Source organism: Heptranchias perlo, chromosome 11 (assembly GCF_035084215.1).
Source record: "Heptranchias perlo isolate sHepPer1 chromosome 11, sHepPer1.hap1, whole genome shotgun sequence".
NCBI classification, from domain to species: Eukaryota; Metazoa; Chordata; class Chondrichthyes; order Hexanchiformes; family Hexanchidae; genus Heptranchias; species Heptranchias perlo.
The window spans coordinates 39419929-39446999 of NC_090335.1; the positions used below are offsets into that span (position 1 = coordinate 39419929).

Below are 27071 nucleotides of genomic sequence, written 5' to 3' on the forward strand. Positions count from 1 at the left end.
TATTACTTGCATTTAAATAGTACCTTATCATGTTTAATCCCTCAAAGTCCTGCATATTACTTTTGAAGTGCAGTGACTGTTATGTTAGCAAATATAGCAGTCATTCTATAACACCAATGACCCACAAACATGTATATTTAGTGTTACTATGCACTGAAATCCAAGCACTTTTATGCTGTGGACCGGTGCCCATTAGGAAGAGTGTTGATGCTGTCCCAAATGTGTTTGAAATAGGATCATATTAGATAACTAAGAAAACTTTATATTCCATCAATTTGGACTGGAGGTGAAAGTTAGTGATCTATCCTATTTTGCCATCCAATTCCCCCAAAAAGATTTTTGCCATATATAAAACAGAAACATTTTCTCATCAGTGTTATTTTATTGGCAGTGTTTACCCGTTTATTTTAAATGGGTTAATAACAGGGTCATGATAACACCAACTGGAAAATCAAGACTTGACTAGATTATGCTGCTTCTCACTTTTCTCCCATGAAAACAAATCAGATGGGGAAGAGTGCACACTCATAATAGAGCCGGCCCAATTTTCCTCCATGTTTTGACATTGCATGGAGCAAAAAAATGCCCTCAATCGATATTGCTTAATAAAATAACAATAAGGAATAATCTTTATAAGTGTGAATTAACGTAAGGTAATGCATATTGGTACAGAAACCAAGATTCTTTTTTTATACAATGGATGGATTTCCAATGACAACAGTAAAAAAGAAAAAAAAGGTATGATTGTGCATCTGACACTCAAATCATTTTTATACTGAAGCTGTTTAGTTCAGATTTCAGGAACTCTTTATCTACGTGCAAGCTCCCAACATTTACACTGCTAAATCTGGCTGGCTTATCCCTTTGGCAGAAAAACTTGGTCTAAGAGTCTACCTCCCAGAATAAGGAGCTGGTTCATGGATACCAGTGTCCCGGAATCTGAACTAAAACAGCAACAGTATAAAAGCAACTAAAATGTATCCAGTCAATGCGGCTTTGTTGTTAGCAAAGTAAGTTGGATCCACAGATGCATCTCAGAAGCATTTAATTACAAATTTAAGCATATTATTTTAACTCTTTATAACATTGGCAAAGCCACATTTGGAATAGGTGTAATTTTGATCATCTTGGAGCAGATCTTCCTCTTTTGCATTTGGGCATTAAATAATTAAAAGAAGAAGCGACATAAATGCACTGAAGAGGATTCAGAAAAGAATGATAAGAATGTTTTCAGGACTCATATTCTAAATTATAATGATAAATTAACATAACCAAAATTGTTTTCATGGAAATTGAGAAGCAGCATGATTCAAGTCTTTAAAATGATGAAAATAATACATAATATTAATCTAATTTTTTTTTTAGTTTAACTGTGATCACAAAACTATAGAACATAAATACAAACTAGTCAAGTCTCACATGAGGCTAGAGATTCAATTGTTTTCTCCCCCCATGGAGGTGCTGATGTGTGGAATTGAGTTTCATCAAAGTTAGTTAGTGCCAAATCAATTAACTCCTTCAAAAAATTATCGGATAATTATCTGACTAGAAAAGGAATGGAAGTTGTAAAGATAAATTTAGACATAGATGATTAAATATGGAACACTAAGAAGCCAGTCTTCAGCCAATTCGATTCACTCCATGTGATCTCAAGAACTGGCTGAGTGCACTATATACAGCAAAGGCTATGGGCCCCGACAACATCCTGGCTGTAGTGCTGAAGACTTGTGCTCCAGAACTAGCTGCACCTCTAGCCAAGCTGTTCCAGTACAGCTACAACACTGGCATCTACCCGACAAAGTGGAAAATTGCCCAGGTATGTCCTGTCCACCAAAAGCAGGACAAATCCAATCCGGCCAATTACCACCCCATCAGTCTACTCTCAATCATCAGCAAAGTGATGGAAGGTGTCGTCGACAGTGCTATCAAGCGGCACTTACTCACCAATATCCTGCTCACCGATGCTCAGTTTGGGTTTCGCCAGGACCACTCGGCTCCAGACCTCATTATAACCTTGGTCCAAACATGGACAAAAGAACTGAATTCCAGAGGTGAGGTGAGAGTGACTGCCCTTGACATCAAGGCAGCATTTGACCAAGTGAGGCAACAAGGAGCCCTAGTAAAATTGAAGTCAATGGGAATCAGGGGGAAAACTCTCCAGTGGCTGGAGTCATACCTAGCACAAAGGAAGATGGTAGTGGTTGTTGGAGGCCAATCATCTCATCCCCAGAGCATTGCTGCAGGAGTTCCTCAGGGCAGTGTCCTGGGCCCAACCATCTTCAGCTGCTTCATCAATGACCTTCCCTCCATCATAAGGTCAGAAATGGGGATGTTTGCTGATGATTGCACAGTGTTCAGTTCCATTCGCAACCGCTCAAATAATGAAGCTATCCGAGCCCGCATGCAGCAAGACCTGGACAACATCCAGGCTTGGGCTCATAAGTGGCAAGTAACATTCGCGCCAGACAACTGCCAGGCATTGACCATCTCCAACAAGAGAGAGTCTAACCACCTCCCCTTGACATTCAACGGCATTACCATCGCCGAATCCCCCACCATCAACATCCTGGGGGTCACCATTGACCAGAAACTTAACTGGACTAGCCACATAAATACTGTGACTACTAGAGCAGGTCAGAGGCTGGGTATTCCGCAGCAAATAACTCATCCCCTGACTCCCCAAAGCTTTTCCACCATCTACAAGGCACAAGTCAGGAGTATGATGGAATACTCTCTACTTGCCTGGATGAGTGCAGCTCCAACAACACTCAAGAAGCTCAACACCATCCAGGACAAAGCAGCCCGCTTGATTGGCACCCCATCCACCACCTTAAACATTCACTCCCTCCACCACCGGCGCACTGTGGCTGCAGTGTGTACCATCCACAGGATGCACTGCAGCAACTCGCCAAGGCTTCTTCGACAGCACCTCCCAAGCCCAGGAGCTCTACCACCTAGAAGGACAAGGGCAGCAGGCGCATGGGAACAACACCACTTGCACGTTCCCCTTCAAGTCACACACCATCCTGACTTGGAAATATATCGCCGTTCCTTCATCGGCACTGGGTCAAAATCCTGGAACTCCCTTCCTAACAGCACTGTGGGAGAACCTTCACCACACGGACTGCAGCGGTTCATGAAGGTGGCTCACCACCATCTTCTCAAGGGCAATTAGGGATGGACAATAAATGCTGGCCTTGCCAGCGATGCCCACATCCCATGAATGAATACAAAAAAACCATACTGGGAAAATTTTCTATGGTTTCTATTTTTTCAGGAAATTGTAAAAGCATTAAAAAAAACTGGTTTAAGATGTTATTACGGATCGTGATCAGAGGCAATCTTTCCACTCTGTTTACAATGTCACTAATACATAGTTATCATAGGAAATCATCCCACTATGTTTTCCTACATTACTAACACATAGGGCTCGAATTTAGCAGGCCTGCGGGTTCCCAGCGGGTGGTCGTCCGGGAGCGTCGAAAACGCGAACGGCGAAATTAGTGGGTTGCCCACGCGATCGTAGCAGGCAATCCACTAATAGGATCCAATTACCTGCTCCTCCGGGGTCCACGGCGCTGGCCTGCGCGTCGGGCGGGCTGCGCATGCGCAGTACGATCTGTCAGCTGGAGGCTCTCTAGTTAAAGGGGCAGTCCTCCACTGACAGATGCTGCAACCAATGGGACAAATTGCAGCATGGAGCAGCCCAGGGGGAAGGCTGCTCCCAGTTTAATGATGCCTCACCCCAGGTATCATCAGATGGGGTGAGGAGGAGGGGGAGGACACAGATCTTCCCCCCGGCGGGCGGGAGGAAGCGGCCTGCCTCTGCCACCAAGAAGGCCTGGCTCGAGGTGGCAGAGGGGGTCACCTGCGCCACCAACATATCGCCCACCTGCATACAGTGCAGGAGGCGCTGCAATGACCGCAGTAGGTCAGCCACAGTGAGAACACGAAGTCTTTCCCCTACACTCCGTCTGCCACAACACTGCCCCCACCCCAAATCTCCTTCGGCACCGCCAACACTATTCTGTCACATCACCCTTCATGCCCACTCACACCCCATCCTCATCTTACCTCCACCTACTCACCTCGCCAGTACTCATCCTGCCACTAACACGCGACCCAATCCTCATACAATCTCATGGCTCCATCCCATACTCACCCTCTCGTGCATCTCCCTCACGGCCAGCCTCACTCAACCTGCCACCACCTGTGCTGCAGCCACAGGGCATGCATCACATATGTGCAGTAGGCAGGGTAAGGCAAACGTCTCGTCAGCATGAAGGGGGTGCACAAGGGTGTCTGAGGGTTTGTCATGGGTGTTACCCATATTGAATTTCAGAGCCACAAACAGCACACATTATATTGACACCACCACTGCCATGTCTCCGCGAATCCTGTCCATTGTGTCCAATAATGCCCGCTCCTGGGTATCACTATGAGGACCCACCACTGATGCCACCCATCGTGTTACTGCAGAGTAGGTGCAGGTGTATTTGCAGGGCTCGTCTGCGCAGACAACTGAGAGACATCGGCGGTGTTGCCGGCTGCACCCTGGAAGGATGCGGAGGAGAAGGTGTGGAGGACAGTGGTGACTTTGCCAGCGACAGGTAAGCAGTTGGTGCTGGGGCCAGCCAGGAGCAGCTCGGCATGAAAGAGGCTGCAGATCTCCACGACTACATGTCGAGCGAATCTGCGCCTCCCTGTGCACTGCTGCTCGGAGAGGTCCGGGGAGCTGCGCCTCGGTCTGTGGACCCTGTGGCGAGGGTAGTGCCCTCTGCGACGCGTCTCTCTCTGCGGTAGCCCTCCCTCCTGCTGTGCAGGTCGGCGTGCAACCACACCGTGTTGGGGGGATCCACGTCTCTGCGGCGGACGGCGTGGACTGCGAGGCTGCTGGTGGTGGTCATGCTCTTCGTCCTCCGAGGGTGTCCACACACCACCCAACTGGCAGGTGTTGATCTGAGGGGTTGTGCAGGGTAGGTGTGTGGGTCCTCGGACTGGGGCTGCGGTTTCGTGTCGGTCTGTCCTCTGGCTTGGCCGGGGGGTGGTAGGGGGCAGGGGTTGCCCTATGTGACGCGGTGGCCTCCTGCGTGGGTGAGGGCGCTCCCCCGTGGAGCGCACCTTGGCACCTGCCACAGGCTGCTGGCTGCAACACGCCTGGTTTGAAGGGTCCTGTTTCCCCCAGTGTGGGAAACTGACTGCTTTGACCGTAAAATCCCACACTTCCTCTTTTGACAGCTGCTTCAGCTCATTAACTGACCACAACGAGCAAGTTAAGTGCTCTCAAGTGGAACCCCGCTGGCTTTAATTGCCTGCGGGATTCCCACCAGCGGGGCTTGCGCGCGCAGCCCCGCACGTCAGCGCGGTACCCGGAAGTGGCCGGGATTTCGTCCGAATCCGGTCACGTGATCGGAGATCGGGATTTTCGGGGCCCCCCCGCTGGAAACCCGCAGGTAACCCGACCCTAAAATCGAGCCCATAGCGACCAGAGGAAATCTTTCTTCATTGTTGGGACAGGATAGAGGGAGCTTTATGTTGCACCTAACCTGGGAGTGCCTGGTGCTGACACTAAGATTTTCGCTCTTCATCATTGATAACAAAATCGTAACTACTTTCTTTACATGTGTATTAATTATGATTTTGCTCTTCTCCTATGTTATCCAAAATGGAAACATTCCATTATGAAACATTAAAATCCCTAACCTCATTTATCACAAAAATTAACCTCACTCTTCCACAGAAAAGTACACATGCAAGAAGTTTTTTCTTTATATTTCTTCCTCAATTCATCACTTCAAGGAGATTTCTAAGTGAAATGTATATTCTCTGACGGCCTCTGTCTATAGTTTTAAGGCAAAATTCACAGGAACAAGGAATGACTATGACACATTAGTGACTAAGGAATAAGATCTAACACTTGTTAAAATTCAGGATTATTTGACAAAGCAAATCAGTGCATTTCTCTTTTATAGAATTTCATTTGCTCACCTGATGATGATGCTGTTCCAGCTGCTTTCCTTACAATCCAAGTAATCAAAGCAAGTATTATTATCACTCCCAATATGGCTCCAATGATTGATACTATTATTATAAACAACAGATATTATAGTTATAAATAATACTGCTCATTTATTAATTAACAAACAAAACTCATATAAAGAAAAGGCACCTTATTCAGCAAATTATGTTCAAAAAGATACTTTTAATAATTAGTTTGTAATAGATTCTCAACTTATAATTAAGAGCATATTCAAAAAGTGTTCACACTGTAATAAACTGCGTATTGGTGGTGTTTACTGTAGCTGGGGGTAATATCAATAGCTGCTCTAATATAAACTGATCTATTATAGGGCTCCTGAATATTATTATTGAAAGACCAAAGATGAAGGGTGATGGCGCACAATACAGGAAACCATTAAAGTTGTAACTGTTTATGACAAGACGAGAAAGTAAAGCTCCCTTGAGTATAATTGTTTATGTGATCCTTCTGTCAATGCGTGTGAGTAAGTTTTGAATGCTCAATACCACAGACTATATAAAGCTTGGTGTAGTCAGGCTTGTGGGTAAGCTGACTAGTGGGAAGAATTGGCTGGGAAGTCTGGGGGCTGAAACCACTGTAGATCTGACTTGACAGTTAGGCAATAATTTTGTCCTGCTTTTTCCAGCTCTACAGTCTAGAGCTGGTTCCTCTTTTGCAGAACTGAATGGAGTCATAATATGTACATTTGTTCTATAAATTGATGTATTTCAAATATATTAAAATACACTGAATTATATAAATATGCAGAGGATATACAATAGTGAGGAATAGGGTAGAGCTTATCTTGCAACTGATAGTTTCATTCATAAATTTGTTGTATTCAGTAATAATTTTTAAAAAATAAATAATCTTTAATAATGTAATTTTAGACCTCCAAAATGATCAATTAGATTAGGTAATGCGGCCCTTGAACAATACCCCAGCCCCAGCTTCCTTGGCAATACTGGATGCCAGGAACGCAAAGACATTCCTGATGCCCAGAATTGCTAAGGTGTTAATGACAGGAAATATGTAGGATAACGTATTCCCACCATTAACCCATAATCTGCATACACCCGTTCAAATGCAGATGGGCATATTCAACAACGCTCTGGCACTGGAAGTTGGGAGCTAGTGGAAGGTTCCTCGCCACATATCCCACTCCCATCCATTCAGAAACTGTCTGAGAATGGGCAGTAAACCTAGTGAAAATCTAGGCTCAGACTCAGACTCAGAATTAGAATCCAATCTGGCACTGCTAGAGCTCCCAGACCAGCTGGAGTTATTTTTTTAGGACCACTTTTGTCCGGCTGGCCCCAGAACTTAAAAAAAAGATTCTGTAGTGTACAATGACAATAAACAGAACATTGAAGCTTCAGTCTGAAGCTTTGTGAATAACACTGAAAGGAAACTAAACCTCAAACATATGTACAGTTTGTAGTGTTACCTGAGAGGTACGTTATTGTTCTTGAGCTATGGACTTCTGCATTCGACTGGTTTATCTTTTTGGGTTCTAAAATATATCAAGAACAAACAAAAATGTAATTGTTAGGTTCAGACTGAAATCTCTTTAGTCATTATAAAGAGAAAGCTAACCAAGAAGGGGAAATGGAATGAAGAAATGGTTCAGTCCACTTCCACAGACAAGGAATGAACAAAAGAAAATATTCACTCTAATTTAAGGGCAAAGTGTAGACTTTTACATCCTGTTTACGTTTGTTTAACCACAGACTGTGGCGTTTTGTTTCTTTAATACTGTTTTCCTGCCATCAGATGGCATTGTGGCTTCCCTCGCCTATTACATTGTGGTGTTGTGATCTAATAAACAAAAAATGTTCACTATTCTCCTTCCCTGACTAACATTCATTAATTCACTATTTGAGGCACAGTCAGTTCCATGGTGCAGGGAGCATGTGCCAAGACAGGCCTAACCACAATCATAGTTATACCCTACTGGTAGTTCCCCATCACTGCAGGCATGTTTCTTTGGGACAGTGGTAGTACTGTACCCTAGCATGGGTCATTGCCTTCAGGAGAAGAGGGGAAGAAATTAAGGAAATCTTTTACCACTTTTGCTCTTTTGCAATGGAAAATGCTGGCTATGCTTACTGACAATTCTAAATTGCTGTAGGAGCTTGAAATTATGAGATATTCTAAGATATGGTATGGAACACAAGAAAATCCAAAATTGTTTCTCCCCCATAGGATTTATTGGAGAAACCTGTAACAATCCCATCATTTTTAAAGAGAAAAGAACTTCTTTTGGCAAAAACACAATTTTCACATTGTCACAAGACAACTTGGGGTTGAAATTACTGAAGGTGGTTGCATCCTTGTCAACTGATCGAACTGCATGAGTTTAATATTAGTGAAGTAGATATCTTTGTTCTTAGATTCCATGATGCTTGTATTTCTTTTAATTAGGTCTCATATATATTAAAATCCAGTGGAGGCCTGAGGAGGAGTCTAGTCTCGGGTTAAGTTTTAAAACTTAAACATTTACTGAAGGCTATCATGAAGGTCTCTTGTGAAATGAATTCTGAGTGTTTTGTTCCAAGTGGATAGGATTTTACAGCACAATGGTACTGTTAATTAGGAACAGTACACTTCAGAAGGGTTGAGATTCAATCCATATAAACATGAGTGTTAATATTGGAGACAGTCTTTCCGAATTTAACAGTTCAGTTAAAATGGAAAAGAGAAGGGTCTCTATGACTGAAAAGAAATTACTGGATTTTTTTTCTCACAAGGTAGCATTCATTTTAACCCATGAATGTTTGATTGTTTCCATATTTGGCACAAATAATTTTTTATTCCACATTTTGAGTCTCACAGGATAATTTTGCTGATCATCTCAATCAAAATTCAAAATATTAGAGGACCGATTTTAATTCGGAGCGGGGCTTGTGCGGGCGGGGACCGAGGTGGATGGCAAACTGTCCGGGCCTCCGCAGTGCGAGGTCTGAGAGATGGGCTTCATCTGCATACACCACATCAATCTCCCACCAAAACCTGACAGGGAACAGTACCTGGCCAGCAGGCTGGAGTGGGATGTCGGGTGGCAAGAGGACGCAGCCAGGGACCCGAAGGAGCGGACGCCGGCACTCAGGTAAGTGGCTAGTAGGTGGGTCAGGAGAGCCTTGCAGTCAGCAGGTGAGGGAGGGGGGGAATAGATCAGGGCAGGGGGAGGCCCAAGGTTTTCTTGTGGGGCATGAAGGCCTTCAGGCAGGTATCCCTATCACCACTCAGAAGAGCAGGTTAAGAGTGCAACCCATGTGAAGGCAGCAGGATTGGTGTGGGTAAGTCGCATGGGCCATTTTAACTGCCCAGCAGAAACCGCCAGGCAGGGTTAAAATCGGTTCTTAGGAACCTGACATTCCTTCTTTTGCTAAAAATGGGAAAAAAGCATTTCTTCCTCCAATATTAATAAAATGCTGGCAAAATTGTGGAAAGGTGGAGATTTTTAATATGAGATTTGTGGGAATGATTTTGTTAACAGCAACAAAAATGTAGCAGCCAATGACAATGTACCATAATAATGATCCTTTAACACTGCTCAAGGAGCTAACCATCATAAGTGTCTAAAAGATCAATAGAGCTATGAAGTATTCAACTGTATTAGTATGAATGTCAATACAGAAAAGGCCAGTTTACCAAGGAAGCCCTACAAGTGCTTTAAGCACAGTAATGGAGTAACACAAGCACTTTTTCAGTGGAGTAGGAGACAGACATGCAAGTTTGTGACAATATGTTGCAGACAATGTCAACTGAGTCTTCATGACTCGGAGGACCTGACAACTAGTCTGGAAGAAGGTGCACAACTTGTAGAAGAATATGAAGGTAAGGGATGACTATTATATTAAGATTAAAATAGTAGCACAGGCCCAGCACCTGCTCTGCTCAGGGCAGCCCAATTCCCCTGAAGGGACCTAAAATTGGCGTTTAAGCCCCTCGTTAGTATAGGCAAGGGGGGGCCTAACACTGGTTTTGGGCAGCCGCCCCAATGCTTGAAAATCATCCGAGGCCAATATGGGACGTAGGGCATAGCTCTGAGAAATTGGTCACCCTAAAAATGTTTTCTGGCAAACACCATTTTATACTTTGCTTTATTACAGATTATTCAATATTTTATCAGGAGTGCAGGAACACTGCTCATTTGTCTCTCGCAAAAGTAAACATTTCTATTCAACACATATAAGAAGGAGTCAACTGGCAAGTACATCCAATGGCATTCTTCCCAATGCTTTTCACACCTGACTTCACTCAGTGTCAGAACATTTTTTTAACCAATAAATAATTTCCTGTTTACATTTTATCCTTCTTTAGTTAGTAAAATAAACCATTTTGGTGCATTCTAATTACAATCAAATACCAAAAAAGACCATTTGCATTAACACTACAGCTGCTTGTTGTCTGACATTCCCACGACATAGCTATTTGTTTTTATGTGGTTCCCTTGACAACACAACAGTAGCTAGGTGTTTAGTAGGCAGCAATTGAAAAAGTATTATGATTGGTTAGAAGCTGCTATGATAGCAAAAGATTAGGAAGACCAAGGCAAATGTTCACAAACCTATAACCTAATTGAAAACCTGAAAACAGCAGGAATAAATATTATTGCTGTGGTACTATTAAACATTGCAGTGATCCAAGTAACAATGTGATTTAGATGCATGCAATAACAACAATATCAACACCAACTCAGCGCATTTATATAGTGCCTTTAAAGTAGAAAAATATCCCAAGGCACTTCACAAAGGTGTAATCGGACAGAAATGGACGCCAAGCTAAAGAAGGACACATCAGGAGAGATGACCAAAAGCTTGGGTAAAGAGGTTTGTTTTAAGAAGGTGCTTAAATTACATAGAATTACTTAGAATGTATTGCACAGAAACAAGCCATTTGGCCCAACAGGTCCATTCCGGAGCTTATGCTCCACACGAGTATCCTCCCACCCTTCTTCATCTAACCCCATCAATATATCATTTAATTCCTTTCTCCCTCATATGTTTATCTATCTTCCCCTTAAATGCATCTATGCTAGTCGCCTTAGCTATTCCTTGTGGTAGCGAGTTCCACAATCTAACCACACTCTGGGTAAAGAAGCTTCTCCTGAATTCCCTATTGGAATTATTAGTGATTGTCTTATATTTATGGCTTCTACTTCTGGTCTCCCTGCAAATGGAAACATCTTCTCTACGTCTACCCTTGCAAACCCTTTCATAATCTTAAAGACCTCTATCAGATCACCCCTTAGTCGTCTCTTTTCTAGAGAAAAAAGCCCCAGCCTGTTCAATCTTTCCTGATGGTATAACCTCTCAGCTCTGGTATCATCCTGGTAAATCTTTTTTGCACCTTGTCCAGTGTCTCTATATCCTTTTTATAATATGGTGACCAGAACTGTTCACAGTACTCCAGGTGTGGTCTAACCAAGGTTCGACACAAGTTTAATATAACGCCTCTGCTTTTCAATTCTATCCCTCTAGAAATGAACCCCAGTGCTTTGTTTGCTTTTTTCAATGGCCTTATTAACCTGCTTCGCTATTTTTAGTGATTTTTGTACCTGTACCCCCATATCCCTCTGCTGCAACCCCATTTAGACTCTTATTTTCCAAGAAGTCTTCCTAGTCTTTCTACCAAAATGTACCACCTCACACTTACCTATATTGAAATTCATTTGCCAATTACATGCTCATTCTGCAAGTTTATTACTATCTTCCTATATTTTGTCGCAGTCCTCCTCAGTATTAACTATACCCCTCCCAATTTGGTGTCGTCCTCAAATTTTGAAATTGTACTTTCGATTCCTGAGTCCAAATCATTTGTGTGAATGGTGAACAAAAGTGGTCCTAGCACCATTCCTTGTGGAACACCACTTCCCACCTTTTGCCAATCTGAGTAACTACCTTTAATCCCTACTCTCTGTTTTCTGTTTTGTAGTCAGCTTGCTATCCATTCTGCTACTTTTCCCCTGACTCCACATGCTCTGACCTTAGTCATGAATCTACTATGTGGTACCTTATCAAAGACCTATTGAAAATCCAAATATATTACATCTACTACATTACCCTTGTCTACCCTTTCTATCACTTCTTCAAAGAATTAAATAAGTTTGGTCAAGCACGACCGTGCCTTTTGAAATCCGTGCTGACAATTTTTTATTATATTTTTGGTTTCTAGATGTTTTCCTATTACATCTTAGAGTAAGGATTCCATTATCTTTCCTACCACCAACGTTAAGCTAATTGGTTTATAATTCCCTGGGCTTTTTCTATCTCCCTTTTTAAAGAAGGAGAGGGAGGTAGAGAGGCAGAAGGGTTTAGGGAGGGAATTTCAGAGGGTGGGGTCTAGATGACTGAAGGCACAATCGGCAATAGTGGGGTGAAGGGTGGGTGATGCTTGGGAGATTTTTCAGTGGCCCTATGCTCTGTATCACTGACATGCTGCCTCTGAGGAGCACAACTGCCTGGCAACTACTGGCAGAAAACACCCCAAATTTAAATTTGTTCTTCTAGATGCAAGAACAGGGTTCCTGGTGGCTTATGTGGCGTTTTGAAGCTGTTTTGTGGTTTTCACTTGCACCATGTCACACAGTTTTAATTTGAGGATTTTCAAGGTGAAAACAAACTAAGAATGCATATAACTTAATAAATATATAGATAAATTTAGCAATGCTGATGCAGAATGAAACTGAAGTTTAGTGCATTCAAACTGTGGTTAGCAACAGTACCAAGTTACCAAGAATAACCGTGCAAGTACAAAGTCGAGTTTATATCAAATTCACACTTGAGTCAAAATTTCTGGCAAATATAAAGGGTCCAGAATTACTTAATCATATTTCAAAACAATAGTAGCACACGTGACCTTGTGCTTATCCCGGATATGAAGCAGGAGATCATCATTAAGCTAGAATAAGAGCCTAACATTGGGAAAAAGGAAACATGAGAACTGGTTTAGGTTCTGTCCATTCACCTTTAGACTTAGTTTTGAGCCAGTCTAAACTAATGAGTCAAAAGACTCCTCTGTCTGCTGGCTGTAAGGGTATAGGTGGGAATGAATTTGAACAGTCTCAACATAATTGTTAGTAGGCACGTGCCCACACCATAAAACTACTTACAATTCAACACAAACAGGCATGAAATCAGCAATCTCGCTAAGAATGGCCATTTAAGGAAATATTTTTTAAAATCACACCGGCGCAGGAGGAAGTAGTCTTTTGGAGTTAGGATAAGGCAAATTACAGAGGCAGCAAAGAGGGACCATTAACCTGTATTGGATCATGTTATACCTGACATGGAGGTACTTGATGTCTAAAATTGAAAGGTGTTCGACTTCCACCGCTGACATCTCTCGGCTAGCTAAGTACAAAAAACACAAATCAAAGTGACCATGTTGCTTGGTCAGGTGCTATAATTTAATATTATGCCAGCAAACGGCATGCCCTACTGGACAAACTACTGTTACAAATATCATGTGTCTGCATTAGATATTCTCTCTGGTTCAGCATCACCAGTCACATCCATAAACAGACATCGCACCAGCACTACCCATGCTGCTTATTGGGTGTGCATCTGTTTTGGGGGGTGGGTGAGAAATCGGGCTTCTCTGATGCCACTTCTTAAAGGTGATGCACCTCTTAAAGGGGAGGTGCACTCTGGCTCCAGACAGGAGGAAATGCTTGTGAAGAGAGAAATTGCTGCAGGACCTGTAGATCGAGTTCCTAGGTTCAAATATCGCTTTGGAGGCCCTGGTACAGGCGGTGCACAGGAGGAGGGGGATCCTTCCCCCCCAGGGGGCAGAAAGTCCTCTGGGCAATGCCTCTGCTACTAGGCAGAAGAGGTGGCTGAGGAGATTGCCAGGAAATCAGCTGCCAGGACATATTTAATGACCTCACCAGAGTTGTCAAGATAAGAATCCTATCCCTCAGCTTAACTACTCTCTCCTCACACCTGCAACCTCACAACTCACAAGATTCCCCTCCCCCGCTTCTCTTCCCCTCTCCTACAATCACTGCACCAAACTTCACTCTACATCCTTCTTCTCCTAGTCATACCATGCTGCATCTCCTACTCTCAGCACTATTGAAACCCTCACTTCCCCATACCTCACATTTTGCAGAACATCTGCACTATTAGACCATCACATGCACAGTTTCAAAACAGCTCACAAGGCTGTCACTAACACACTCCCTTCTTTCTTACAGGAGAACATTGCAAGCAACATGAGGCAGCAGTCAGCCAGCTCAGGATGGGAAAGGAATGCATAAGTCACCCGCTTCATTTTAATTGCCCTCTGCCTTGCTTCCACCAACTGGAGGGAGTTAAAATTGACCCCAATATCTTTTTATTTGCATCCATTTTTAAAAAAAAGTGTGATACATTTTTCTAATTGACAGGAGTCAGTTGTTGCTAAGGGTAGATTTAGCAGTGGTGTAGATATCTGATGGGGACCAAAATAGAGGGTTGTTGAAGGCAGGAGTTGTTGGAAGCAAAAGACACATTTCAGCTGACAAACTTGGCAGGGCTACTTGTTTATTTATATTACTTCTGACTGGCAGATCTGCTGCCTCTGCTGGCTGTTTTTTTTTAAAGTGAGCTCTTTTCATTAAGAGTGCTCACCTCACTCATCTCTGGCTCTGTACTGGGAGCAGGAAGGAAGGATGCATTGGGGCTTGGCAGGCCCACATTGGACCTCATTGAATGGGGAAAAGGGTCCAGCAGGTTCGCTGAAAATGCAGAAATGTAACCAAAGTAAGAAAATTACTATTTAGAGCACTTTTTTTCAATGGCTCTCCATTAAATCTTTTGCAAAAAGAAACTAGAATAATGGAATCCATGACTCTCTTACAAAGCTACAGCTTTAATCTTCTCAATAAACCCCAATCGATGGCAACAGGGAGCTACAACCAGTATCATCCAATCCAATTAACAGAGAAAGAAAAAGTACAAATGACTGAGAGCCCAGAAAATACAAATCAAGTGGATAAGCAAGTTTTTTCAAAGGTAAATACAGATAAACAGAGTTTAAAACATTTTCACAACCTTTCCACATCTCTGAACCATCAAAACAGACATACTGCCACCTGGAGGAATATATTTTAATCCCAAGCGGTAACTTTGAACAGGATGGATATATGGAGAAACTAAGCTAAGAACAGTTATACTGCCACCTGGGGTGAAAAGAAAATAATGACTGTACTTAAAGCTTGTAAGTGGTGAATATATAAAATAACCTATTTGCAGAGATCTCATGGTGAATCGGAAGATTTGATCTTTTATGACAATAGGACTGTTATGTAGGGGATAACATCAGCACCACTGATTTATAGTGACTGAATATTATTGTTGTTGAATAAGTCAAATTCTATTTTTATTTAATGGGATGGGGCGGGGTGAGGGGGCTGGTGGTGGTGGGCAAAACTATGGGGGGCAGTTCTGCGCTTTAGTAGCACTGGAGACAATCCATCTCCCAGTGCTACCAAAACCCAGGAAGTCCTGGCTCAGCAGTGTAATATCAGTGCAAAATGCCCTATGAAAATTTAGGGTCCATTGTTTCCTCTGCCCTCCTTTTAACCATTGAATAGCTCACTGGTCATTTTTCTTTATCAATCATTTTTTGTCTTGCTTTCAGTTACTGTATTTTTTCTCACCATGCTCATGGGAAGACACCTCAGAGAAGTATATCACATCCCATGTGAAGGAAAATGGCACTGAGTGCCACCTTTCTTGCCCTTAAAACTACAAACCGGTGTGCTTGGAAAAATTCAATATCCCGATGAGTTCAGGAAAAGTAGCAGACTGGCCACTCTCCCTTTCCTTCCTTGAGTGCCTCGAACACGAACACACTGTTTACTCTCTAAAATTATTAGCTGCATAAGTTACCCTTCACACTGCAATGTAGTTAAGGGCTTCACTAACTCTGTATCTTACAAATGTGTTTCCATCTTTCCGAACGGGAATTACATGTATGCAGAAGCTTTAAAGTCCTTCCTCAGGGTAATACCAGCTGATCTGTTACACCAGCTGTTTGACATCCCTCCAATGCTATCTTTCACCTGAAGCATTTAATCTTATTACAGGAGAAACTTGCACACAGTGTCCATGAAATGTACCAGTATTTTTAAAACCTGCTTCTCACCATAATTTTCTTTAACACAGATTAGTATTAGCTAAAAATAATTTGTATATAATAGGCTCTTGTCTATATCATCAGGCTAAAATGGGTCTTATTAGATTTAGTTAACAGGGGACATAAAAATAAATAGGAAGAAAATTATGAAAAACTACAGCATTGCATGTTTAAATGAAATAGATTGCTACTAATCAATTGCACATGGCTGCTCCACTTTTCCAAGCTGTTTTTTCCCCTATAAAATCCTATTGCTGCAGTTCCACATCCTTTCAAAATTAATTATATACTTATCTAACTCCAAAGCAACTTGCCTTTACACCGGTGTGGTTTCAGGCACTGCAGGAGTTCAGTGGCTCAATCTGCATGCCAATTTAGGAAATATTAATCTACAGTTGGTGTTATGGATTCTTTTAATCAAACACAAATATGGAGTTTTTAATTAACTCAAAGATTAGGACATTCCACTGCACATGCAGCTCCATGTCTACCTGCTTCTAACTCCCTCTTGGCTGCAGCCCCTCTACTCTATGAACATGCACAATGTTTTAGCAGAGTTTTGTAATTTGAATAACTGTAGAGTTGGTGGGCATTGCTAACTGGGCCTAAAGAAAAGTGGGCTGTCCACCCACCTCACCACGGAGAAGCACACCTCATGCAGGAAGACACACAGAGAACGATGGAAAGAAGTCCATACTGCATCAACTGGAGAATTATAACACTTAAACGGGATTTTTCTGATCAGATATTTTGATGCATGCTGAAAAGTTATTCACACTAAGAACATAATCAATAACAGTCTTGCATGTTCTAAAAACCTTTAAGCATTAAGAATTCTGAACCATACCTGAAAGCATTATATTGAATGTCTTTAAAATGGTGTGCATTGTATATTAGTGGATAAAGAATATCTACAGCAAAATATATCATTTTTAATTAGGAGACACAAATCCAATTTTTACTTATTTGCTTAAAATTTGCTTCTAAACTATTTTGGGCCACAATATTTAGAATTATGGATGATTGACAGCAATTAGACTGTAATTAATTTGACCAAAAAAGCAAAGTTTGTGGATATTGTATAAAGCCTTAAGCTAAATTAAAGCTTTACACTTATTCTTTACCCTCAATATTTATAATATATACTAGTCAATCTCCTGTGGCATTGCACATGGAAAGTCAAAGAATACGGTCTCTCTTTTACCTTTTGTTTTAACTCAACCCGGTATCCTCTCCACACTCACTGTCAAACACCTTGCCCCTAACCCTCCAGTGATTGCTCCACTCCCACTCGCTCCTCCCAAGGGTGGGTGGTGAGAGGCCATAGAGCTCCTCACTTGCAATCAATTTCTCTCCTCTCCCCTCTCCAACCCTCACTTCTAATTTGCTTCCCTCCAAGAGGCTTTATTTGCGTTGAAAACTCAACTTACTTGATTTAAAAAAAAATCAAATTAAAATGAGGAAAGCTACTCTATTCTAAATCTTTTACATTTAATCTTCTGGTTATGGCCCCTTGTTCTTGACCCCTCAACTACTGGAAGTAGTTTGCTTCTATCTATCCTGTCCCATCCCTTCTTAATATTAAACACTTCTATTATATCACCCCAAAATCTGCATTGTTCTAATGAAAAAAGCCCCAGTTTTTCGAGTATTTCCTCATACCAGACAGCATCCTAGTGAATCTACATTGTTCCCTCTCCAAAACCTCAATATCCTTCCTATAGTGTGGAGCCCAATGCTGCACACAGTACTCTAACTGAGGTCCTAATAAGGTTTAATATAGGCTCATCATTACCTCTTAGCTTTTATATTCTACATCTCTTGAGATAAAACCCAAAATTCTGTTAGCTTTTTTTAGTCTTATCAACCTGAGGTGCTGCGTTTAATATTCTGTGAACTTACATTCATGTCTCTCTATTCTTCAAAACCACTGAGCCACCGTAATCCACTGAGCATTTTTAACATATAATAGAAAGTCTTATTAAAATTAAGCCAGTGTTAGGAACATAGGAACATAGGAACAGGAGTAGGCCATTCAGCCCCTCGTGCCTGCTCCGCCATTTGATAAGATCATGGCTGAAATGTGATCTAACTCCATATACCCACCTTTGGCCCATATCCCTTAATACCTTTGATTGCCAAAAAGCTATCTATCTCAGATTTAAATTTAGCAATTGAGCTAATATCAATTGCCGTTTGCGGAAGAGAGTTCCAAACTTCTACCACCCTTTGTGTGTAGAAATGTTTTCTAATCTCGCTCCTGAAAGGTCTGGCTCTAATTTTTAGACTGTGCCCCCTACTCCTAAAATCCCCAACCAGCGGAAATAGTTTCTCTCTATCCACCCTATGTATTCCCCTTAATATCTTATAAACTTCGATCAGATCACCCCTTAACCTTCGAAACTCTAGAGAATACAATCCCAATTTGTGTAATCTCTCCTCGTGACTTAACCCTTGAAGTCCGGGTATCATTCTAGTAAACCTACGCTGCACTCCCTCCAAGGAGGATATGTCCTTCCGAAGGTGCGGGGCCCAGAACTGCTCACAGTACTCCAGGTGCGGTCTAACCAGGGTTTTGTGTAGCTGCAGTGTAACTTCTGCCCCCTTGTACTCTAGTCCTCTAGATATAAAGGCCAGCATTCCATTTGCCTTCTTGATTATTTTCTGCACCTGTTCAGGACACTTCAATGATCTATGTACCTGAACCCCTAGGTCCCTTTGGACATCCACTGTTTTTAACTTTTTACCATTTAGAAAGTTAATGGAGCGATCAAAGTGCAATCACTTTGGTTGAAGACTCTGAGAAGCCATTTTGATAGAGGACAGTACGGAACAATATGATTCACACCAGGTCAAATAATCTGCAATTCTAAAGCAGTATTAAATACAGAATAAAGGATAATCGGGTGTGGTCAGCAGACAGGGATCTCACTGATGAGTTCTGATGAAATCATTAACTACAAGAGTGAAATTCAGGCAGTTCATAACTGTCATCTAAAGCCCAAGATGAGTGTCAGTAGATTATATGACTGTAGATCTCCTTCAAGCTTGATCTTATCTCCTTTATGTAATAAATTGGATAGTCAGGCGATGAATGATAGAATACTAGAGTCTGGTCTTCAGTTGCTTCCAAGCCTTTATTCACAGAGATCCACATTACCCACTGTGCACCCCCTAGATAAGCTCTCATATAAATGGATACAAGAGAGTTCCCAATTGATACGCACCACCTGAATACAATTAACACTAATTGATATAAATAACATGGATACAATTAGCACTCTAATGCCCACCTAATGTATTCCCAGGGGGGATCTCTGTAGCGGGTCGAGTGGGAACTATGGGATATAAATTTGTCTTGATCGGGAGCGCAAAATGGGTGACAGAGAGTCGGTAGCCTATTTTGCGCTCCGCCCCATTTTCTTTTCTAATGGAAAAACGAGCTGCTGTTTTGCTATCGCCCATTTTGCATAACTGCATATCATGAATTTATACCCCTGTGGCTATTTTTATTTCCTCATCCCTCCTCAAGGACACTCAGGCCAATGGAGTTGCCCCAGCATTGACCGGATGGATGATGAGATATCCCAGAACAGACTGGAGAGGGAATCTGGAACTTTCCAAGCTTGTGTGATGCTTCCTCTCTTTTTCCTGAAGCTGGCCAGATATGGATATTTAGGATGCATGATATATTTACCCGACGGACGCATTAGGAGAGGTACTTGTGAGAGCAGTTTAATTTCATTTTTGTTTTTTATTCTGGTGCTGGTGGATTCGCTCTGTGCAATTGATGTGTGATGAGATCCTCATTGAAGAATGAAGAATGAATGATCATGAAATAATTACTGCAGTTTATGGAACGATAATTTGCTGTTGATTACCAGAAAATAACATCATATTATAAGGGAATTAAGCCTCCAACGTGTATTAGATCAGATTATTTTTTTTCCAAATGCCACAATTAGAATGCTGAAAACAAAGATCAGTCTATCTTGCTAATGATGCCGAGAGCTGTAAGATCAGTGAGAAAGGCTGTTTACTTTATTCAATGCACATATATCTGAAATTTTAAATAACAGAGAAAAGCAGTGAAAAGCGACATTGTGCTGCACAGTTTGAGCTGTCCAATAGTGACTTTGTTTTGTTTAATAGTGCATGTAGTTCAGGAGAAATTTTGAAACAAATAAGACACAAAAATAAAAACAGAAAATGCTGGAAATACTCAGCAGGTCAGGCAGCATCTGTGGAGAGAGGAATAAAGTTAACATTTCAGGTCGATGACCTTTCATCAGAAGTGGAAGAAGAAAAGATTTAACAGTTTTTAAGCAGGTACAGAGCCCGGGAAAGGGGGGGTGGGGGGTGGAAAGAGGAGGGGAGGAAAGAACAAAAAGAAGATGGTGCAAGGCAAGGAGGGTGGTAATGGGACAAGTAAAGAAACAAAAGATAGATCAAGAGGAGCTGTAAATGGCAGCAGCAGATCCATTACCAACTCCTGCTGTCTGAAAAAATGGGAGCAGTGGTTATGATCTGAAGTTATTAAAATCAGTGTTGTGTGCGGAAGGTTGTAAAGTGTCTAAACGAAAGATGTGGTGCTGTTCCTCGAGCTTACGTGAGCTTCATTGGAACAGTGTAAGAGGCTGAGTGGTCAGAGTGGGAGTGGGACGGGGAATTAAAATGGCAAGCGACCGGAAGCTCAGGGTCACACTTGCGGATTGAACGGAGGTGTTCAGCAAAGCGATCGCCCAATCTGCATTTGGTCTCCCCAATGTAGAGGACACTGCATCATGAGCAGCGAATACAGTATTTTAAATTGAAAGAAGTACAAGTAAATCACTATTTCACCTGGTAGTAGAGTTTGGGGCCCTGGATGGTAAGAAGGGAAGAGGTGAAAGGACAGGGATTGCATCTCCTGCGCTTGCACAAGAAGGTGGTGTGGGAAGGGGAATGGGTGTTGAGGGTGATGGAAGAGTGGCCAAGGTATCATGGAGGGAATGGTCCCTTCGGAATGCTGAAAAGGGAGGAGAATGGAAATTTTTGGACACTAAGGGAATCAAGGGATATGGGGATAGGGCGGGAAAGTGGAGTTGAGGTAAAAGATCAGCCATGATCTGATTGAATGGCGCAGCAGGCTTGAGGGGCTGCATGGCCTACTCCTGCTTCTGGTTCTAACGTTCTTAAGTTCTTGTGTGTTTGGTGGTGGCATCGTGCTGGAGGTGGCAGAAATGGCGGAGGATGATCTGTTGAATGTGAAGGCTGGTGAGGTGGAAGGTGAGGACAAGGTGAGAACCCTATCGTGGTTCTGGGAAGGAGGGGAAGGAATGAGGGCAAAGTGCAGGAAATGGGATGGACACAGTCAAGGGCCCTGTCCAGTACAGTGGGGGGAATCCTCGGTTGAGGAAAAATGAAGACATATCAGAAGCACTGGTGTGGAAGGTGGCATCGTCAGAACAGATTCAATGGAGACAGAGAAACTGGGAGAATGGAATAGAATCCTTACAGGAAACGGGATGAGAGCAAGTGTAATCAAGGTAGATGTGGGAGTCGATGGGCTTATAATAGATATTGGTTGACAGCCTATCCCCAGGAGTGGAGATAGAGAAGTCGAGGAAGGGAAGGGAAGAGTCGGAGATGGACCATGAAAAGGCAGGCAAAGCTAGGACCCATACGGATTCCCATAGCAACAACTTTTATTTGGAGGAAGTGAGTGGAGTAAAAGGAGACGTTGTTCAATGTAAGAATAAGTTCAGCCAGGTGGAGGAGGTTGGTGGTGGATGGGGACTGATTGAGCCTCCGATCAAGGAAGAAGCAGACCATCCTGATGGGGGATGGAGGTGTAGAGAGATAGGACGTCCATGGTGAAAAAAAGACAGTTAGGACCAGGAAGCGGGAAACTGTTAAAGTGGTGGATGGCGTCGGAAGAGTCGCGGATGTAAGTCGGAAGATACTGGACAAGGGGAGAAAAGATAGAGTCAAGATAGGAATAAATAAGTTCCGTGGAGCAAGAACAGGCTGAAGCAATGGGTCTACCGGGTTTGTGGATCTTGGGAAGGAGGTAGAAGCGGGCTCTGCAGGGTTGGGAGACTATAAAGTTGGAGGCCATGGGGGAAGATCTCCAGAGGAGATGAGGTCAGTGACAGGCTGGGAAATGATGGCTTGATGTTTGGTGGTGGGGTCATGGTTCACGGGAAGCTAGAAGAAGGTGTCAGAGAGTTGATGTTCAGCCTCCACAAGGTAGAGGTCTGTTCGCCAATCAACAACAGCACTGCCTTTGTCAGCGAGTTTAATGACAATGTCAGGGTTGGACCTGAGAGAATGGAGTGCTGCACGTTCAAAGGGAGATAGGTGATCACTTTGCTGAACAGTTCCGTTCAGTCGGCAAGCGGTGACCCTGAGCTTCCGGTCACTTGTCATTTTAATTCTCCGTCCCGCTCGCACTCTGACCGCTCTGCCCTCGGCCTCTTACACTGTTCCAATGAAGCTCAACAGAAGCTCAAGGAACATCACCTCATCTTTTGATTAGGCACTTTACAACCTTCTGGACTCAACATTGATTTCAATAACTTCAGATATAACCACTGCTCCCATTTCTTCGGACAGCAGATGCAAGTAATGGTCCTGATGTTCCATTTACAGCTCCTCTAGACCCATCTTTTGTTTTTTTACTTGTCCCGTTATCACCCTCCTTGCCTTGCACCATCATCCCTTTTGTTATTTAATCCTGCTCTCCACCCTATCACAGACCTTCCCTTTTGTTCTTTCCATCCCTCCCCTTACCCCCTCCCTTTTCCTGGCTTTGTACTTGCTTAAAAACTGTTAAATCTTTTCTTCTTCCAGTTCTGACAAAAGGTCTTTGACCTGAAACGTTAACTCTGTTTCTCTCTCCACAGATGCTGCCTGATTTGCTGAGTATTTCCAGAATTTTCTATTTTTATTTCAGATTTCCAGCATCTGCAGTATTTTGCTTTTGTTTAAGACACAAAAATTTATGGGCCCAGAATTTGCTGTACCCGGACAACGAACAGCGCCCACCGTTAGTTAGACTTACCCTTGCTCGTTTAATCGCCATGATATTTTGCACTGCAAGTTGCTGTAAGTGGGTGAGGGAAACGGTGCGACGCCCTCTACAGGGCATCTGGGATCTGAGTGATCAGGGCAAGCAACTGTGTATCTCCTTAACCAATCAGATTAAAGGATTGTTAAATGAACACCTTAAGGGCTGAACAAGGAAGTGTAAGTTACAATGGGTGAATTCAATGTCAAATCAGGTACAGAAAGAGAAAGAAAGAGAGAGAAAGAAAGGTTGGATTAAGAGAGAGAGAGAGATAAAGCGACAGAAAGAAAAAGTAAATAAAAATTAATTTTAACTTTTTTTTAAATGTCCAACAACAATTAAAACTTGAAGGAATGAGACTCCATACTTGTAATAGTTAATTTTCAATGCCAGAGAGGTTGACTGGCAGTAATTAAGTCTTATCACGCTGTTAAAAGGGTACTTAGACAGAAATGGGCAAGTCCTAACTTTCAGTGGTGAGTTTAGTTCATATCTACCAAATACAGCAACTTCACACTGTTCAATGCATTCGAATGGTGAATCAGATGGCGAGATGCCATTTTCGTGAATCTAACGGCGGAGCAGTGCATCTCGGACAGCAACTTTTGGATTTCCGCGTTTAACTGCGCATCTGCCCTCACCTGAAGTTGCTGTGTGATTTGTGCATAAATAACGGTGAGTGCCGTTAGCCTCACCATTATTTTGACAGCAAATTCCGGCCCAATGCTGTAAAAATTCTGTGGATGACATCAGAGACAGACAGGTTAGCAATCGTTTTCAAATTCTAATGTGCAATGTTGGTTGTTTGAATAAATGTAATGATCATGTTGTAAAAATATCACTAAATGCTTTTTCCAAAGAAAATGAAAAAGAAAAGGTTTGCAGCCAAGAGTAAGTTTTAAGAGGAGGGATAATTCACCATGGTCACAGAGACTGTATCCCTGAAAATACATAAATATGTACCCTAACAAGCATTAACACAGCTTTTTCTAAAAAATGCATATTTATTTTTCAAACAAGCAACATTGGGGACTCAAGTGCTTGGATGAAATTTAGAGAAAGCTCCATTTTCATCTCTGAAGATACATTACTAGATTGGTGGGGGGGAGTTTTCTCAGGGCATATCCCACATTCCACCACTGTATTACTGACGGAAGTTGGGTGGGACTCTGTTTACACACATAATGTGGGGATTCTGCTGAACTTCCACCAAAGTTACAGCAGTGGAGCAGGAGAAGCCCTGAGGAAATTTTCCCACTTAACTTCTTTTCAGAATGTTGAGTGGTATTGTTACAAGTGTATTAGTGGACCAAAACTAAAAATCACTGCATCGAGCCTTACAAAGTTACGCAAAATCAGGAACTCTGGCAGCGAGCACAAGGTTGATGGGGACAGAGGCACTAAGGGTGGAGAGAGAAACACAGGACCTAATATGCAGGGAGAGAAGTGTAAGACTTGGACAATGGGGCAGTCAGGGAGAGATAAGCAAGATTCAGGGCAGCTGTGAAAAGAAGCAGCAAACAAGGACTCAGATACAACAGACTTGGTTGTTAATGTTGTTAATGGCTAGATGCTGCACTAGATCATTACAAACCATTTTAACCACTGTCAAAGTGTTAGTCTTCATGTCTCTATCAAACACTTGTAGCCTAGTATGCTTATGCATTGTGACCTAGATTTTCTATGTGGGGAGTTCCCAATGTACGCAGAAGGCAAAGATATTTTGGAAGATGAGTCAACCTGCACTGCTCTCATGCACCTTCTAACAAGTGATGGGGGAGCAGCAATGTGAAAGGTCCAGGGACAGATCAACTGGCGACCTTCTTAGCCAGGAAATAGCATATGGTTTGGAAATGACCTAAAGAAGGAGAGTGAGTAAGTTACAGAATGGACTAATAATAATACGCTTAGGGGAATGAATTTCCTTGGGGCTTCTTCCGTTTCGCGACTATAACTTTGGTGGAAGTTTAGCAGAACCAAACTTACTGGTGGCAGAACAGGAGAAGCCCTGAGAAAATTTGCCCCCTAAATATTTTTTAGACAGAGCAATCCTTTAGCTTCACAGTTATTTTCATAGACCTCAATTTGCCAAACAAGCGCTGATTATAAAAACAACTGTTACTTTGTGAAAATAAGCCCTTAAATATTATGTAGATTCAGAGTTTCCAGCACAGTACTCAGTTCTTACCTCCATGTACATTTAGAAGTATGCTTACACAAGTTTCCATTCCATTCAATGCTATCAAAGTTCGGGTATATTTTCCTGTGTCATTAAACTGAACAGATGGAAGCCGTAAATAAAGGCCATTCTTTTGAATAATCACACTGCGTTTAAATACACCAAAGATAGCTTCAGAAGTCGACTCTTTGGCTTTGATATAAGAAGAAATGCGGCGATTCGTTGAGTTCAAAGAAAATGTCCATTCAACTGAACATGTTTCACAATCTGTGTAGTTTGGATTCAGGACGATGTCTTCTCCAAGAGTTGCATTTCTGCTTGACTCGTTCACACATGAAAGAACAGTGAGTAAACCTGGATCAAACATAACAGCAATAATTAGGTATTGTTGGATTCAGAGTTAAGGACCACATGTGAATTGAGTCATTTCCACCACCTCCTTAGTACTTGTTGCTCCACAGTGCAAAAATATCCATAACTTGCAACAAATTGGCAATCTCAAAAAGGCCACCAAAATGGCGTCCATGGGCACTGGAAACATTCATCCTGGTGCAGTAGTTGGTGTTGTTCTGAGATTAACATAAGTGAACTGTTTGGGCAGGGAGATTTACTCTGTATTTAATCCATACAGCATCTGACCTGGAAACAGTGATTGTTTTGGAATTTTAACTATAAACAAAGCATAGATTTTGTTAATCGCACCTTTGTGTGTATCTCTGAGGTATAGGGATCAATTTTCGGATGGCCGAGCGGGTGCATTTGTGGCGGGGGGGGCTCCTAAAATTGGGGATTGCCGGAACGGGTCCAGAGCCCGGCTCCAACCCGCCCACGTCCGGGTTCCCCAATGACGCGAGTCGGTGCGCGCGCAGCCCCCGGCGAGTTCCCACTTAAGATCATTTACAGACCTCATTAGTTGGAGATTTTAGGAGGATTCGGAATTTGGACTACGCAGAGCATGTTTCCCATGCTGGGGGAACACTTCCTGTTTAAACAGATATGTTGCAGCCAGCAGCCAGTGGCAGCTGCAAAGGTCCATTTAACAAGTGCAGGGTAAACCCTCATTCATTGCAGCAGGGCACTCTGTCACCTCAGACAAAGTTTTACCTGCCACACCGTTGTCTCCACACCCAAAATTATTAAATCATACCCTAAACTCTGCTGTCCAAACACATTTACCTACTTTGTGGACCCCCTCACATTCACACAGTCAGGATGGGGGGGGGGAGGGTCCATTGCTGCATTCATCACTCCATTGGAGGATGAGCAACATCACCAGCCTCGCCAGGTATGCCGTCCACCTCCGCCACGTGGAGCTACACAACACAGTGCTGCGCAACAGGCACCTGCACAAAGTAGTCGTGCAACTACACATACACCCACTGTAGAGTGACCCAATGGGTGGCATCAAGGGTGTTCATGGAGAACTTCATGAAAGGGCATTATTGCACAAGCCAGTCAAGAATGGCCAAGACGTGGCAGTAGTGGTGACAATATAATATGTAATGTGAGTTGATCAGAAATCAAATATATTTAAAAACCATGACAAACCATCAAACATCCTCGTGCATCCCCTTCATGCTCACGACATGTTTGCCTTACGCTTCCTACTACACATATGTGATGCATGCCCTGTGGCTTCAGCACAGGTAGTGGCAGGTGGGGTGAGGCTGACTGTGAAAGAGATGCACGAGAGG

At 42.7% G+C, this 27071-nt stretch overlaps 1 protein-coding gene across 1 annotated transcript in view; it reads right to left on the minus strand.

The window, feature by feature from the left end:
• si:ch211-213a13.1 (uncharacterized) overlaps window positions 1–27071 on the minus strand; it is a 53911-nt gene that overhangs the window by 20915 nt on the left and 5925 nt on the right. The window contains exons 2-4 of the mRNA XM_067992316.1: window positions 25387–25731; window positions 7467–7532; window positions 5989–6081 (exon numbers count right to left, since the gene is read on the minus strand). Of these exons, the coding sequence (XP_067848417.1) occupies window positions 5989–6081; window positions 7467–7532; window positions 25387–25731 (504 nt within the window). The remainder of the gene's footprint in view (window positions 1–5988; window positions 6082–7466; window positions 7533–25386; window positions 25732–27071) is intronic.